Source organism: Saccopteryx leptura, chromosome 2 (genome assembly GCF_036850995.1).
Source record: "Saccopteryx leptura isolate mSacLep1 chromosome 2, mSacLep1_pri_phased_curated, whole genome shotgun sequence".
NCBI lineage: Eukaryota > Metazoa > Chordata > Mammalia > Chiroptera > Emballonuridae > Saccopteryx > Saccopteryx leptura.
Window position 1 is genome coordinate 130,741,224 of NC_089504.1, and position 15,405 is coordinate 130,756,628.

Genomic DNA, 15,405 nt, shown 5'->3' on the forward strand with positions numbered 1-15,405 from the left:
AAGACTGAAAACCTACTTTTATGAGTAAATGTTAGATGCTTAGTATCATACAACTATATTTTGAGGTACTTTGACATTGTTTTGTGTCACAAGAACTTTCCTTTGAATTAGCTATAAAGCCGTTGGTCAAATTTCACTCACTTTATTTACACCATCTTTCCTGGGAATGTGAACTGCCATTATGACAGCTAATTCCAAGCCATAATACATTATTTTTATGTCTTCCCTATGTGCACATATTTTAACTGGAGAAGCACAGGCTTAACCAGCCAACTTCAATATGATTGCTAAATGAATAAATTATAATATAGAAAGATTTCCATAGCTCTAACACATTCTTCATGCTCTGGTCAATAAAATTAAGGGATATCTTATATACTCAAGATGTGTTCATGGGCAATGTATTTTCATCAATATAATGTATAACTTAATAAATGGATAAAGTTATGTAAGAGCAAATCAAGCTAAGAAAGCAATTGCACTGGTCAGCTGAATTATTTTTTGTGAGTGTGCAAGAGAGATAGAGACAGGAAGAGAGATAAGAAGCATCAACTCGTTTGTGGCACTTTAGTTTTTCATTGATTGCTTCACATTCATGCCTTGACTGGGGGGGCTCCAGCTGAGCCAGTGACTACTTGCTCAAGCCAGCAACTTTAGGCTTAAACAAGCCAGTGACCATCGGATCATGTCGATGATCTCACACTAAAGCTGGTAACTGCTCTCAAGCTGATGAGCCTGTGCTCAAGCCGGCAACCTCAGGGTTTCAAACCTGGATCCTCCGTGTCTCAGGTTGACACTCTACCCACTATGCCATCATTGCTCAAGCTGGTCTGTTGAATTTTTGAAGTCTAATTCAGTTTTGGGTTATAATCACCTTTAAAATTCCATAAGCCTGACACTGGATTCAAATTAGAAAAACATCTAGAAATAATGTGGTATGCATGAAACAAAATCATCAGTGACTTGCCCATGTCTTGACAGAGCAAAACTAGGTAATGTGACTGTGGGAGCAAGGCTGTCCCTATACCAGAAGTCTACAGGCAGTGGAGAGTTTACAAATATCTGTGGCTGTCCAGCTGCTAAGGCACTAAAGGCTATACTATATTGCAGCCAAGCATGACATGTACCTAATATATTATCTTTTTAGAAAAACTCTTGATATAATACAGTGACCCTTTATCTCCTCCTATCCTTCAGGCTAATGGGCCACTAGTTTAAGACTCTGGCTTTATGATATAAATAATTCCATTGGTGATCAAACTTTTTTTTTCTTCTTATATGCTGCCGCCAAAGTAAATGGAGTCCCATTTTAAAAGACCCTATTAATAAAATATTTTATTAGGATGAATCACAAATTTAGCAATTGGGTTAAGATTTCTATGTAATAGGCTCCTTAACCATGTCCTAAACACTTGTAGGACAAAAAATTTCACTGTGTTTTATTGTAATAGGTTCTAAATTAATCAAAACATACAAGCATATGCCCTTTAAAATAAGTTATGTAGACTAGAATGTAAACTTATCCTCGTTTTAAAACTAGAATTGCATTATACTTAGTGTAATTAACAGAAGGTTGTCATTTATATATCAAGCAATATATCTTACATTCAGCAGTTAATTTTCTCAAATGTCCTTTAATTTCATAGACGACAATATGATACATATTGTATTAGCGCAGAATAGTTTTGCAGTACAATTTCAAAGTGTATAGAAATTGGAATACAGAAGTTAAACACTGGTGTACTGACAGCATTTGTGAACTCTGATAAAACTGCATACAAAACTTATAAAGTTTCATATTAGCCAATATGAAACTTTAGTTCCTAATAATATAAAAATGATACTTTGAGATGCAAAATATTCTTTAACTAAACAAACTATATAAACATTTAAAATAATCATTCAAAACTCAACTTTAGAATTTATAAAGATTAGCTATAAAAATATATTGGCAGTCACTTTTATAAATGTACCATTCACTACATTACAAAATAGTCTCTAACATAAAATTGCTTTAATAACTACAATTTCAGAATCTGATAAATCTTACATTAAATTGATTATAAAATCCTCTTGAAAAACTTTGGTATGTGTCTTCAGAAGGTTTTAAAAAAATATTCTAATATCACCTCAAGGGCCTGTAAACATTCCATTCTATTAAAGCACAACAGCATAATGTATATTCAACTGCATATAGCATATAGAATCAAAAACAACTTGTGATATAGTTGAAGAAAATCACCATTCCCAGAATAGCCCCAAAACAAATTATTTAGAAGTATCAAATCTTTAAACCGTTTTTTTCCCATTCTGATAAAAAATGTTACAAAAACACCACTCCATTCATGTACCTTAGATGCCTATTAGGATAAGGCCTCAAAAATAGTTTAACCAAGTCTTAAAAATGCTCTCAAGTCCAATAAACAAACTAAAAGACGTATTTAAAAGACTTGACAATAGAACAAGTATATGTAATCAGAACACATAATTATTTATATTATATCTTAACTTTTCTTTTCTATTTGTAATTTAGATTTTACTGGCAGAAATAAAGCACACGCATGCACACAATTGAAAAAAGTAAATTTTAGGAAACAGTAAGAAATGAAAACCTATAGAGTAAATTCATTTATTTTTAAGAATTTACCAAATTTCGCCTTATCTGCACTTTTAGATTATTGACAACTATGGTTATTTAGAAAATTCAGATTGGTGAAAATTCACTTCCTGCTTCTTGAGCGAGTGTGATTTCCACAGAACTTCCAGTTGTGCCAGGGTCGTTCTTGAGGTCGTTTTCCACTCTATCCTCTGTCACCAGATCTCTTGTATAAGGTATTTATCTTGAGTTGAAAAAACCTAAATAAAACTTCATTTTTGACCTTTTAATTTATAAAACTCCACTAAAAAGAAAAAAATCTGAGTTTTAGGCAAGTCCAAAAATATTTTTTCTTAAGAATCAAACACTTTTATGGGAATAAAGATCCTTCAAAGTTTTTAACTCTTCTATTAGAGTTTTATTTTGATTTTCCAGGACTGCAACTCGATTTTCCAGGCATTTCACATATTCTTTCTTCTTTCTGCGACATTCTCGAGCAGCTTCTCTAAATGTAAGCATTAAAAAAACAATGTCAGAATTCTTTTTTAAAATTCAGTGAGAGGAGGGGAGGCAGAGACAGACCCCTGAATGCGCCCTGACCTGGATCCACCCTGCAAGCCAGTAGGGGGCATGCTCTGCCTATGTAGGGCATTGCTCAGCAATCAAGCTCTTCTAAATGCTTGAGGGAGAGGCTATGGAGCCATCCTTAACACCCTGGGCCAACTTGCTCTAATCCAGCCATGGTAGATTAGAAGAGAGAGAGAGACAGAGAGACAGAGAGAAGCAAGAGGGGGAGGGGTAGAGAAGCAGATGGGTGCTTCTGTGTGCCCTGATCAGGAATTGAACCTGAGACATCCACATGTTAGGCTGACAATCTACCATTGAGCTAACCAGCCAGGGCTAGAATTTACCTTCTTTAAGTGATAAAAATTTTCCTGCTCATCATTTTTTCTTATTTAAAAAAATTAAGGTATCATCTATATACAGTGAAATATAGATCTTAAGTATAGACTTCAGTCAGTTTTAGCAGAAGTATATAGCTGTATAACCCACACACCTATCAAGACAGAAATTTTTATTGCCCCAGAATGTTCTCTCATGCCTGTTCCTGGTCAGTCCTGTTACCTAGCAACCACTATTCTGTCTTTATCACCATAAATGAAGTTTTTCCTAATCTAGAACTTCATATAACAGTTATACAATATATACACTTGTATGTGGCCTCATTCATTCAGTATACATATATTTTTTCTAAAGATTTTATTTACTGCTATTTTAGAAAGAGGGTAGAGAGAAAGAGAAAAGGGGGGAAGAGAAAAGAGAATCTGAATGTAGTATTCCCATTATTTTCAAGATGGTAATTCATAGTTAAAAAAAACCACCTTACTAAATTTCCTTATAAATTGCTGTGGTTTAAAATAATTTTGTGAAGTAGTACACACAAAAGATTGTATGTGGTGTATAGATATACATTATGAAGCATAATAAAATGAACACAGCCTGACCAGGCAGTGGCACAGTGGACAGAACATCAGACTGGGACACGGAGGACCCAGGTTTGAAACCCTGAGGGTACTGGCTAGAGCGCAGGCTCATCTGGCTTGAGCGAGGGCTCACCAGCTTGAGCGCGGGGGTCACTGGCTTGAGCATGGGATCATAGACATGACCCCATGGTCACTGGCTTAAAGCCCAAGGTTGCTGGGTTGCGCAAGGGGTTACTCATTCTGCTGGAGCCCCCAGGTCAAGGCACATATGAGAAAGCAGTCAATGAACAACTAAAACTAAGGAGCTGCATCAAAGAATTGATGCTTCTCGTCTCTCTCCGTTCCTGTCTGTCTGTCCTTATCTGTCCCTCTCTCTGACTCTGTGTCAAAAAAAAAAAAAAAAATAAGTAAAAATAAACACCTATAAACCCAATACCCAGCTTACTATGAGAAAATATTACCCATACTGTTGAAGGGCTCTCTCTGTGCTATTATTCCGATTCCATCCATATCCCTGCCTCCTACCCAGAAGCAATTACTAGCTTCAATCTTTTGCTTATTTTTATAGTTTTAGTACATATATGTATGCCCCTAAATTATGTATGATTTATTTTCTAAAATTTATTATAAAATATTACTTTATGTATGCTGTTGAAGCTTGTTTTTTTCAAATTTATATTTCTAATATTCATGTTGTGATCATTCATACAATCATTACAAATAACAGTATTACTTTGTATAAATTGAACCACAATTTATGTACCCATTCTGTTACATGGTCTGGTTAATATAAATATTTGGGATGTTTCTCAGTTTCTGCTGCTATAACATTCTTATGCATACTTCCTACAAAAGTCTCTCTCAGTCACATACACAGTAAAACAGCTGAGTCACAGAGCATTTCCAGGTCAAACTGTACAATATAAGAGCCAATTAATTTCCAAAGTGGCTGTACCAGTTTACACTCCCATAATCAATATGTGAGTTCCATTTTTCAAATCCTTGTCAGCTCCTGACTAGAGTTTAAGATTTTTGCTGCTGGCCTTGGCCAGTTGGATCAGTGGTAGAGCATCAGCCTGGCATGTGGATGTCCTGGGTTTGGTTCCCGGTCAGGACACACAAAAGAAGCACCCATCTGCTTTTCTACCCCTCCCCCTCTTGCTTCTCTTTCTCTCTCTCTGTTCCCCTCCTTCAGCCATGGCTGGATTGGAGCAAGTTAGCCCTGGGCACTGAGGATAATTCCATGGCCTCTGCCTCAGGTGCTAAGAAGAGCTTGGTTGCAGATCAACAGAGCAATGTCCCAAATGGGTAGAGCATCTACCCTTAGGGGTCTTGCCAGGTGGACCCTGGTCAGAGCATATGCAGGAGTCTGTTTCTGCCTTCCTTCCTCTCACTGAAAAAAAAGGAGAGGAAAAAAAATTTTTTGCTACTTGAATGGGGATAAATGTTACCTACATATGTGGTATTACTTTGCATTTCCTTGATTACTGGTAAGGGTGAGCAATCCTTTATATGATTATTAATCATTTGTGTTTTCTGAGAAATGCCTATCTATATATTTTGCCAACTTCCTTTTTTGTCAGTTTGTACTTACTAATTTAGAGATATTCTATTTTTTTTCCAAATCTTTATTTGGTTATTTATCTTACAAATATCTTCTATAGATTTGAAGCTTATATTTTCACTTGCTTTTATGTTGTCTTTTAACGAATAGAAGTTATTAATTTTAATGAAGATTCATTAATCTTTTATGTTAATGTTTGTGTGTGATGTTTCATTTAAGGGATCATTTCCTATACCTGAAACCATGAGATTCTGTACTTTCATCTAAAAGTTTTAAAATTTCACCTTTTATTTTTACGCTTTTAATCCATCTGCAGTGATTTTTGTGTATGGTGTGAGGAAGAAACCTAGTATTTTTTCACATATAAATAACATCATTCTAGCACCATTTATTGAAAAGTTCCTCTTTCCCCCATAATCTGCCTTGTCTGTCATATCATGATCTCATGTGTTTATGGATCTGTTTCTGAGCTATCTTGTTGGTCATTTTGTTTATCTCAACACCAGTATCACACTATTTAATTACCACGGTTTAGATAAATTTAGTTATCTCCTCACCTTATTCTTGTCTGGAATATTTTGGCTGTTCTTGGCCCTTTACTCTTCTATAAATTTTAGTGTCAACTGGTCAAGTTCTTCAAACCTGTTTGGGTTTTGATTGGAACTGCATTGAATCTATGAATCAACTGGGGGGAAAAACAGTCATCTTTACATACTGAGTTTCCATAGCTTGTGGACATAATGTACTTTTCTATTTATTAGATCTTCCTTAATGTCTTTCAAAAGTATTTTACAGTATTTTCCATAAATGTCCTAGACATCTTATGTTAAATTTATTTTCAGGCATTTTGTTTGTTAACATAAATGACGCTTTTTAAATAATTATTTATCAACTCCTTATTGTTGCTGTAAAGAAATACAATTGATTTCTGACAACTGATTTTATATCTAGCAACCTTAAAAACTCCTTACTTCTAATAATTTTTCTGTAAGTACAACTGGGTTTTTCTTTATAAGCAATTATGTAAAAAATAATAATAGTTTTACTTCCTTTTTTTTTTTTTTTTTTTTTTTTGTATTTTTCTGAAGCTGGAAACGGGGAGAGACAGTCAGACAGACTCCCGCATGCGCCCAACCGGGATCCACCCGGCACGCCCACCAGGGGCGATGCTCTGCCCCTCCGGGGCGTCGCTCTGCCGCGACCAGAGCCACTCTAGCGCCTGGGGCAGAGGCCAAGGAGCCATCCCCAGCGCCCGGGGCCATCTTTGCTCCAATGGAGCCTTGGCTGTGGAGGGGAAGAGAGAGACAGAGAGGAAGGGGGGGAGGGGGGGAGAAGCAAAATGGGCGCTTCTCCTATGTGCCCTGGCCGGGAATCGAACCCGGGTCCCCCACACACCAGGCCAACGCTCTACCGCTGAGCCAACCGGCCAGGGCCTAGTTTTACTTCTTTTTCTTCCTTTTTTCCTGTTTTACTAAACTGGCACTTAAGTATTCCCAGTCTAAACTGATTCTTATTCCAGCTTTTAAATAAATACTTTGTAGATGATTCTCCTGGGATATCCTAAGCAGATGAATATATCTTAGCTAATAACAGTTTTATTTTGCTTTTCCAATTTGTTTGTTTGTTTTTGTATGTTTCCAAAGTGAGAAGCAGGGGCAGGGGGAGGGGAGGCAGGCAGACAGACTCCCGCATGTGCCGGACTGGGGAGGGAGAGGGAGAGAGAGAGAGAGAGAGAGAGAGAGAGAGAGAGAGAGAGAGGAGAGGGGGAAGGGTGGAAAAGCAGATGGGTGCTTCTCCTGTGTGCCCTGGCCAGGAATTGAACTCGGGAATTCCACACGCCAGGCTGACGCTCTACCACTGAGCCAACCGGCCAGGGCTGCTTTTCCAATTTTTAAAATTATTTTATGGTCTCTTGATCTTTGATGATTTTTCAAGGACATCCCTTTTTAAAAATATATATACTTTCCTTTTCTCTATCAGATAACTGAAGATTTTATAAAACTCATTCTGTTGTCTGCTTTTCCTGCTAATTCTTGCTCCTGAAAGGCAGTGTAGTATTATCTAAAACTATGAACTCTGAAACCTAGACCCATGAGTTTAAATCCAACTTCTACCACTTACTAAGCAATGTAAACTCAGGCAAGTAGGCCTGTTTCCTCATCTCAAAAGAGGCCTGTTTCCTCATCTCAAAAGAGGGGGTGGTGGTGGAGTTATTATTTACACTACAAAGAGTGCTGTGAAAATACATAAAGGCTTGGCTCATACTGTATAATGATGCAGCCTAACTCCTTGGGTAGTCTGATTTTCAACTAGTATTTGTTAGAACTGAATGTATGGGAATTCATTAAAGCCTGTATTGAGACTGCTTTTTTCCAAGCAACTGGGGCACTTATGGACCTGGACTTATTTTAAAATTATATTTCTCAGCTATGGGTGTAGCATTTCTTAGACCTTGACCTCTTGAAGAATGTGCCAAAGCCCCAGCTTGCACAGACAGGCCCGAGCTCCTGTCCCTGGCTTCCTCTGCTCACTAAAGCTGAACCCATCACAGAGATCTAAATTTATCTCCAGGGTATACAGGGACTGCTTTGTGCTTATTAACCTCACGGTCTTGCGCTTCTGGTTCATTCCTAACCTCAAAAGAATTTTCTTCCTTTTCTGCAGGCTTATCCAATCATTTTAAAAGACAGTTTTTTATATCTCATCAAGCTTTAAAGATATTATGTAGCCAAAGTCATGTATTCAGAAAGAGAAGACTCATTCCAATAACTTTTAACATCTTGGGTTGCCTGGGTATACAGTTATATCATAAGCAAAGAAATAAAATTTTTCAATTCTGATATTTACAGAACTTCATTTCCTTATCTTACTGCATTTGTTGGAAAATCTAAAACACCAGTCCTTACCCTGGTAACAAGTTCATTTATAGTGATGCTTGCTTTTCGTTTATAGTAAAGAAAAATTTTATCTTCAATTCAATGCATCCATCTGGTCCTCTTATGGTAATTTTCATCGCGCTAGAAAATCATTCTTTTATCCTAATTTTCTACTTTATTAGGAGCTGGAAGAAAATCCTATTGTAATTTTAAAAATTTGTTATATCTGTATTTATCGGCCTGACCTGCGGTGGTACAGTGGGTAAAAGCGTCGACCTGGAACACTGAGGTTGCTGGTTCGAAACCCTGGGCTTCCCTGGTCAAGGCACATATGGGAGTTGATGCTTCCTGCTCCTCCCCCCTTCTCTCTCTGTCTGTCTCTCTCTCTGTCTCCTCTCTCTAAAATGAATAAAATCTTAAAAAAATAAATATATCTGTATTTATCCATTTTTGTTCCTAATATGGTTTATTGGTGTCTTTTCTTCTCTCTTCTTTGAACACACTGCAGAGGCTACCCATTATATTCTTTTTCTCAAAGAACCAGTGGTTTTTTATGCCTATTACATATAGTGTATTTAGCAATGTTTAAAATACATTGAAAAGAAATGTTTCTGGGAGTTAAATTACTAATCTATTCTCATGATCAAAATTCATTTTTGAGAGCACTTCAGTAAATAAACTAGGTATCAGGCAGACTCCTACTAACTCTTCTTCTTGCTGTGGTCAGCAGCAGATTATTATTTTTATTTATTTATTTATTTATTTTAGAAGATTATTATTTTCACATAACTTTATCAGCCCAACAAGAACAAAATATATTGTTTGAAAAACTTTGCTTAACTAGTACTATTCAAAGGACACAGTAACAACAAAAGAGCTCTAGGTCATATATTAAATAAAGAGTGAGCAATGGGACTCACTTATCCATTGGAAAGAAACTAGACATAATCATATACTTAGTAAAAAAGCTGAAATAAACCTCTCTCATTTCTAATATACAATTCCAGTTAACATCTAGTTATGTTTTAAAATTTACAAAAACTACCATTCTGCAGTATAATTTACTACCCACCTGTTTTTCATCAACCTTATTTCTCTTTTTAATTGGGGGTCATCTGTCTTAGTTGTCTGAGATGTAAGAGTCACAGGAGATGTCATCACCACAGTTTGTGGCAGCGAAGTAGCTGAAGGTGTGGTACGGATCTGATATGTCTGCATATCTCCTGATGCAGCTGTGTGGTCAAAACAATGAATTAATTCCTGAGTGCCTTTAAAAGAACTTCGGGATGCTGTCCATAGACACTGGAACATACTTACTTTGTACAACCACCTGGTTGCTGGGCACAAGTATTTGCTGTCCGTCAGAGGTCTGTGCATACTGGAGAATTGTTGTGCCTTGCTGAGTGCTGCCTGAATTTGTCATGGTTAGTGTCTGAAGTCCCTGTACTCCATCTGTGCTTGGGCTGGCCAGCTGTAAGGCTCCATTTGGGGCAATGGCAACTTTAACCAAAGAAAGAACATAAGGCTATATAATACACTAATTACAAAGGATTTATTAAAAAAAAAAAAAAAAACTATTAAAACAGGCTTGAAGGCAGTTCCACTTGAAAACTATTGACCATTCTGGGTGAACTATGTAAAAGAAATAAAATGGCATTCTTTTAAAAATTTTATTGTTCAGGTGCACTAATCTTAATCTCAAAATTCTATATAATACAACTGGTCAAACGCATTCTGGGCTCTGTGGACCACTCCGTGCTGACTGCTCGTGTTGTCACAGCAGTTCTGGAGCACTAAAGGGGACAATGACTAAGGTGTAAAGGAAAAAGAAGTAGAGGGAAACATTAATATAGCTTGTAATTTTTTTCAAAAGAAGCATAAAAAAGATTATAACAAAAATATTTTTAATAGATAAATGTGCCCAAAGGAAAAATTCAAATAGGATAAAAAGTCACATAATAAAAAATCTTCATACTCTTGTTTCTTATTGCTCTACTCTCTAGTGGTAACTGCTATTAGACATAATAAATGTTATTGATATTTTAAAAATGTAATCTGTTCAGTTACCTCCAAGCAAAAATCACTAAGGAAGTTGTCATTAGAAAGCCACTATATAGATCACATTACTAAGCTCTAGCATTTCTCACTGAATTATATTTATGTTAATACTTTACCCTGGAACCTGAACTGAAATGCCCATAAATGCATGACCAAATAGAAACCATTTTAGCATTACGGAATTCCCACATAATAAATCCCCTTCAGAATCTAATGCCTCAGCTCTATACCTGTTTTTCAGATTGTAATTATGTAATATTTACCCCCTTTTACACTCTGCCTACCATGAAGCCAAAATACAGTTGTCTGTATTTTAATTAAAAATGTTTCAGGAGTTTCTCCCCACTACCACACAACAAATGTGAGAAACATTTTAATTTATATAACTTCAGATGAGATTAAAATTGCTTACATGCAGAGATTTGTTTCTAAACTTATATTAGCAATTACTTTCAGTCTACTTCCCTGCAACATACATTATACCTCTCCCACATATATAGTTGTATAAATATATAACTACACAGTAAATGTCTGTTATCTATCCCTGTTTACTCCACTGGCCACCTCTTACTCCCAACCTGAGGTAAGCATTCTTTTTTTTTGCACATCCTTCCTAAGCTCACATAGGAGAAAATACAATTGACCCTTAGAAAACACAGGTTTGGACTATGCAGGCCCACTTATATGCAGGGTTTTTTTCAATAAGTACATATAATACTGTAAATGTATTTTCTCTTCCTTATGATTTTCCTAATAGCATTTTCTTTTCTCTAGCTCAGTTCATTGTAAGAATACAGTATATATATAATGTAAATGATATACAAAATGCATTGATAGTTTATGTTACCAGTGTCGCTTCTGGTCACCCTGTGTGGCTATTATTTACTAGTAATTAAGTTTTGGTGGGAGTCAAAAGTTATATGCAGATTTTTGATTGTATGATGGATCAGCACCCCAAACCCCATTGTTCAAGGATCAGTTGTATTAATATGTATCAAAATATGTAACATTATACTCACAAATATATAGGTATACATCTTTTGTTGATAAATGTGTGATAATACAAAATTGCTTTCATTTTTGCAATATATCCTTCAATCTTGTTTAACATATGTATTTACCTGGTTGAATTTACTATAACTCTGCACTGTACCATACAGTAGCCATTAGCCACATGTGGCTACTTAAAGTAACTAAAATTAAAATAAAAAATTCAGTTCCTCAGTCTCACCAGCCATATTTCAAGTGCTCAATAGTCAAACACAGCTTAGCGGCTACTGTAATGGACAATGCAGATCCAGAACATTTCCATCATTAAGGAAGGTCTATTGATCAAGCTGCCCTAAACACTAGTTTACTGTATGTACACGAAAAAATAGTGTCGATAAGGGTTGGTACTATCTGTGGGGGCACACAGTGGGGGTCTTGGAATGGATCCCCTGTGGACAAGGTATAGGGATGGGGGGGTGACTGCTTCATGATTTTTAACTTGCTAATATATTGCTTTAAAAAACTTTGGGGAGATCTGACCTGTAGTGGTGCAGTGGATAAAGTATTGACCTGGAACACTGAGGTCACCAGTTCGAAACCCTGGGCTTGCCTGGTCAAGGCACATATGGGAGTTGATGCATCCTGCTCCCTCCTCCCTTCTCTTTCCTCTCTAAAATGAATAAATAAAAATCTAAAAAAAAATCGGGGCGGGGGGGCAGAAGCAGGGAACAAACTGATGGTTGTCAGAGGGAATGGGGGTTGGGGGACTGGGTTAAAACGTGAAGGGATTAAGAAGTATGTATAACTTGGTAGTTACAAAACAGTCATGGGGGTGTAAAGTTCAGCATATGGAAAGTAGTCAATAATATTGTAATAAATATGTATGGTGCCAGGTGGGTATTTGAATTATTGGGGGATCACTTTGTAAATTATATAATTGTCTAATCACTATGCTATACACATGACACTAATATAAAATAATATTGAATGTCAACTGTAGTTGAAAACCACAATTAGAAAATTTAAGGAGTATAGTAATAAATGTATTATGGTTAAAATAAGAGATTTCAGCCCTAGCTGGATGGCTCAGTGGTAGAGCATTGGCCCAGCATGTGAAAGTCCTGGGTTCGATTCCTGGCCAGGGCACAAAGAAGCGCCCATCTACTTCTCCATCCCTCCCCCTCCCCCTCCTCTCTGTCTCTCTCTTCCCCTCCCGCAGCCAAGGCTCCATGGAGCAAAAGTTGGCCTGGGCACTGAGAATGGCTCCATGGCCTCAGCCTCAGGTGTAGAATGGCTCTGGCCGTAGCGGAGCAACGCCCCAGATGGGCAGGGCATTGGCCCTCGTGGGCATGCCAGGTGGATCCTGGTAGGGCGCATGCAGGAGTCTGACTGCCTCCCTGCTTCTAACTTCAGAAAAATACAAAAAAAATTTTTTTAGTTTTGTTTAAAATCAGAGTGAACTTCCCAACTATCTCTGACCTCAGCACCCTAGTTTCTTTCCTTGCAACAATTATTTCCAGTTCCTTATGTGTCTGTCCTCAAGAAGGTATTCTATTTTTATTCTTTAAATCATTTATTCATAACAAATTTTGCTAAAAGCCTATTATGTGCCAGGCTCTATATGCCAAGAATACAGCTATGACCAAGACAAAGTTCTTTCCTCAAGGAACTTAGATTAGCTCATAAATAAGCTAATTGATAATTATATACAATCTATAATTGAACTGTGTACTTTTTAATAATTAAATATAAATGCTATAAAAATATTAGAAAATAAAACAAAGGGGAGGAAAAGTGCATAGTCGTCTCTTTAAGAAAGTGACACTTAGAGCAGGAGTGAGGATACAAGTCACCTGAGGATTTGGGAGAAGAATGTGCCAGGCAGTGGGGATGACAACTCCAAAGAGCCTGAGGGGGAAATAAGTTTCTTATACTGAAGGAACAGCAAGAAAGTCTGTGTGGCCAGAATACTACCAAGTGGCAAGAGATGATGAGATCAAAGTGATAGGCAAGGTCAGATCCTGAATGTCATGCCTTACAGCAATGGTCCCCAACCTTTTTTGGGCCACGGACCGGTTTAATGTCAGAAAATATTTTCACGAACCGGCCTTTAGGGTGGAACGGATAAATGTATCACGTGACCGAGACAAGCGTCAAGAGTGAGTCTTAGATGGATGTAACAGAGGGAATCTGGTCATTTTTTAAAAACAAAACATCATTCAGACTTAAATATAAATAAAACGGAAATACTGTAAGTTATTTATTCTTTCTCTGCGGACCAGAACCACATGGCGCATGGACTGGTACCGGCCCGCGGCCTGGGGGTTGGGGACCACTGCCTTATAGGACTTATTCTAAGTGTGATGGAACTTCATTGAAGGATCCTGAGCAAGAGTGGTGTGATCTAATTGACATTTTAAATGAATCACTTTGGCTGCAATATGGAACACTATCAGAACAAGAATGGAAGCAAGCCTGACCAGGCGGTGGCGCAGTGGATAGAGTGCAGGTCTGGGATGCTGAGGACCCAGGTTCGAGACCCTGAAGTCGCCAGCTTAAGCGTGGAATCATAGACATGACCCCATGGTCACTTGCTTGAGTCCTAAGGTTGCTGGCTTAAGCAAGGGATCACTGGCTCGGCTGTAGCCCCTGGTCAAGGCACATATGAGAAAGCAATCAGTGAACAATCAAGGTGCCACAACTATGAGTTGATGCTTCTTATCTCTCTCTCTTCTTGTTTGTCCCTCTCTCTCACTAAACAAAACAAAAGAATGGAAACACGATAACCAAGTGGATGCCTACTGCAGTAATTCAGATGAATGTAGACCAAAGTGGTAGTAGAGACTGGAAACAGAGAGAGGTGGTCCGGCTGGAACACATATTTTGTGGCAAGAGTAAATCAGACTTGAAGAACAGGCGTCTGAAGTAGAGGGAGAGATTTCCTACAAATGGATAGCCCAAGGGAATTTCTTGAGGTGATGGACTTTTATCTTGATTGTGGTCGTGGGGGTTAATTAAATGCATTTGTCAAAATTCACAGACTTTTACCCCAAACTGTGTCATTTATAAGTTGTGTGAACTGAGAGACATTATCTAACTCCATAAGCCTCAGTTCCCTCATAATGTGTAACTGCCTACTTCACAAAGTTGCAAGGAGTGAAATAATGCTGAAAAAGTACTTTGTATTATTTCTGGCTCAAAATGTTATCTGTTAATAATCATCACTATTGAAGGATGACAGTCTTTCTACATACCCCTTCTTTATATGGAAAGGTTAGTTTTTATGTGTCTATCAGGTGGGAATTTCTCCTATACGTACTGTACTGTCCGGTGCTAGTCTGATAGATGGAAGTTGGAACAGACATAGAAGTGACAGCAGAAACTCCAGGGTTTTCTCCGTCTCCTTTTCTGCCCCGTGTATCTTCAGAAGACAGATCTTTCAAAATTTTTCTGTGAAAAATAGAACTCTATTAATGTTGATAATGTGGATGGCTTTATAGAAAAGAAATTGCTAAAATAAACCTTTTTCAATCTCTGGTTAAAAGTACAATAATCTAGATACCTAAAATGTGTCAAGGAATCCTTTGGTCTAGCAAATACTTTTGCTAAAATGTACTGTAGGCTAGTTATATTTTAGTTCATGACTATCTGTAAAAGAGACATTGAATAAATACTCAGAGTGCCCTTCAAGATGCAAAGGCCTTGTAGAAGCATAAAATGTCTTTTCCCTACAAGAGAGATGTCTCCACTGGGAGGGATTTCATTAATTAACATTTTTTAAAGTGTCAGTGACCTTCTTTTATAAAGATCAAATTTAATTTTTCAACCTTCAACTCC

The 15,405-nt window shown here is 37.3% G+C and overlaps 1 protein-coding gene across 2 annotated transcripts in view; it reads right to left on the reverse strand.

Moving 5' to 3' along the window:
• Positions 1 to 1,614: 1,614 nt before the first annotated feature.
• The window catches only part of ATF1 (activating transcription factor 1), an 86,007-nt gene continuing 72,216 nt past the window's right edge, over positions 1,615 to 15,405 (reverse strand). Inside the window, exons 4-7 of one of the 2 annotated variants that reach the window (XM_066368719.1) lie at positions 14,888 to 15,018; positions 9,838 to 10,020; positions 9,593 to 9,752; positions 1,615 to 3,101 (exon numbers count right to left, since the gene is read on the reverse strand). In XM_066368719.1, coding sequence (XP_066224816.1) covers positions 2,957 to 3,101; positions 9,593 to 9,752; positions 9,838 to 10,020; positions 14,888 to 15,018 — 619 coding nt within the window. In that variant the 3' untranslated portion in view covers positions 1,615 to 2,956. The remainder of the gene's footprint in view (positions 3,102 to 9,592; positions 9,753 to 9,837; positions 10,021 to 14,887; positions 15,019 to 15,405) is intronic. The other variant, XM_066368720.1, reaches the window with a different exon arrangement.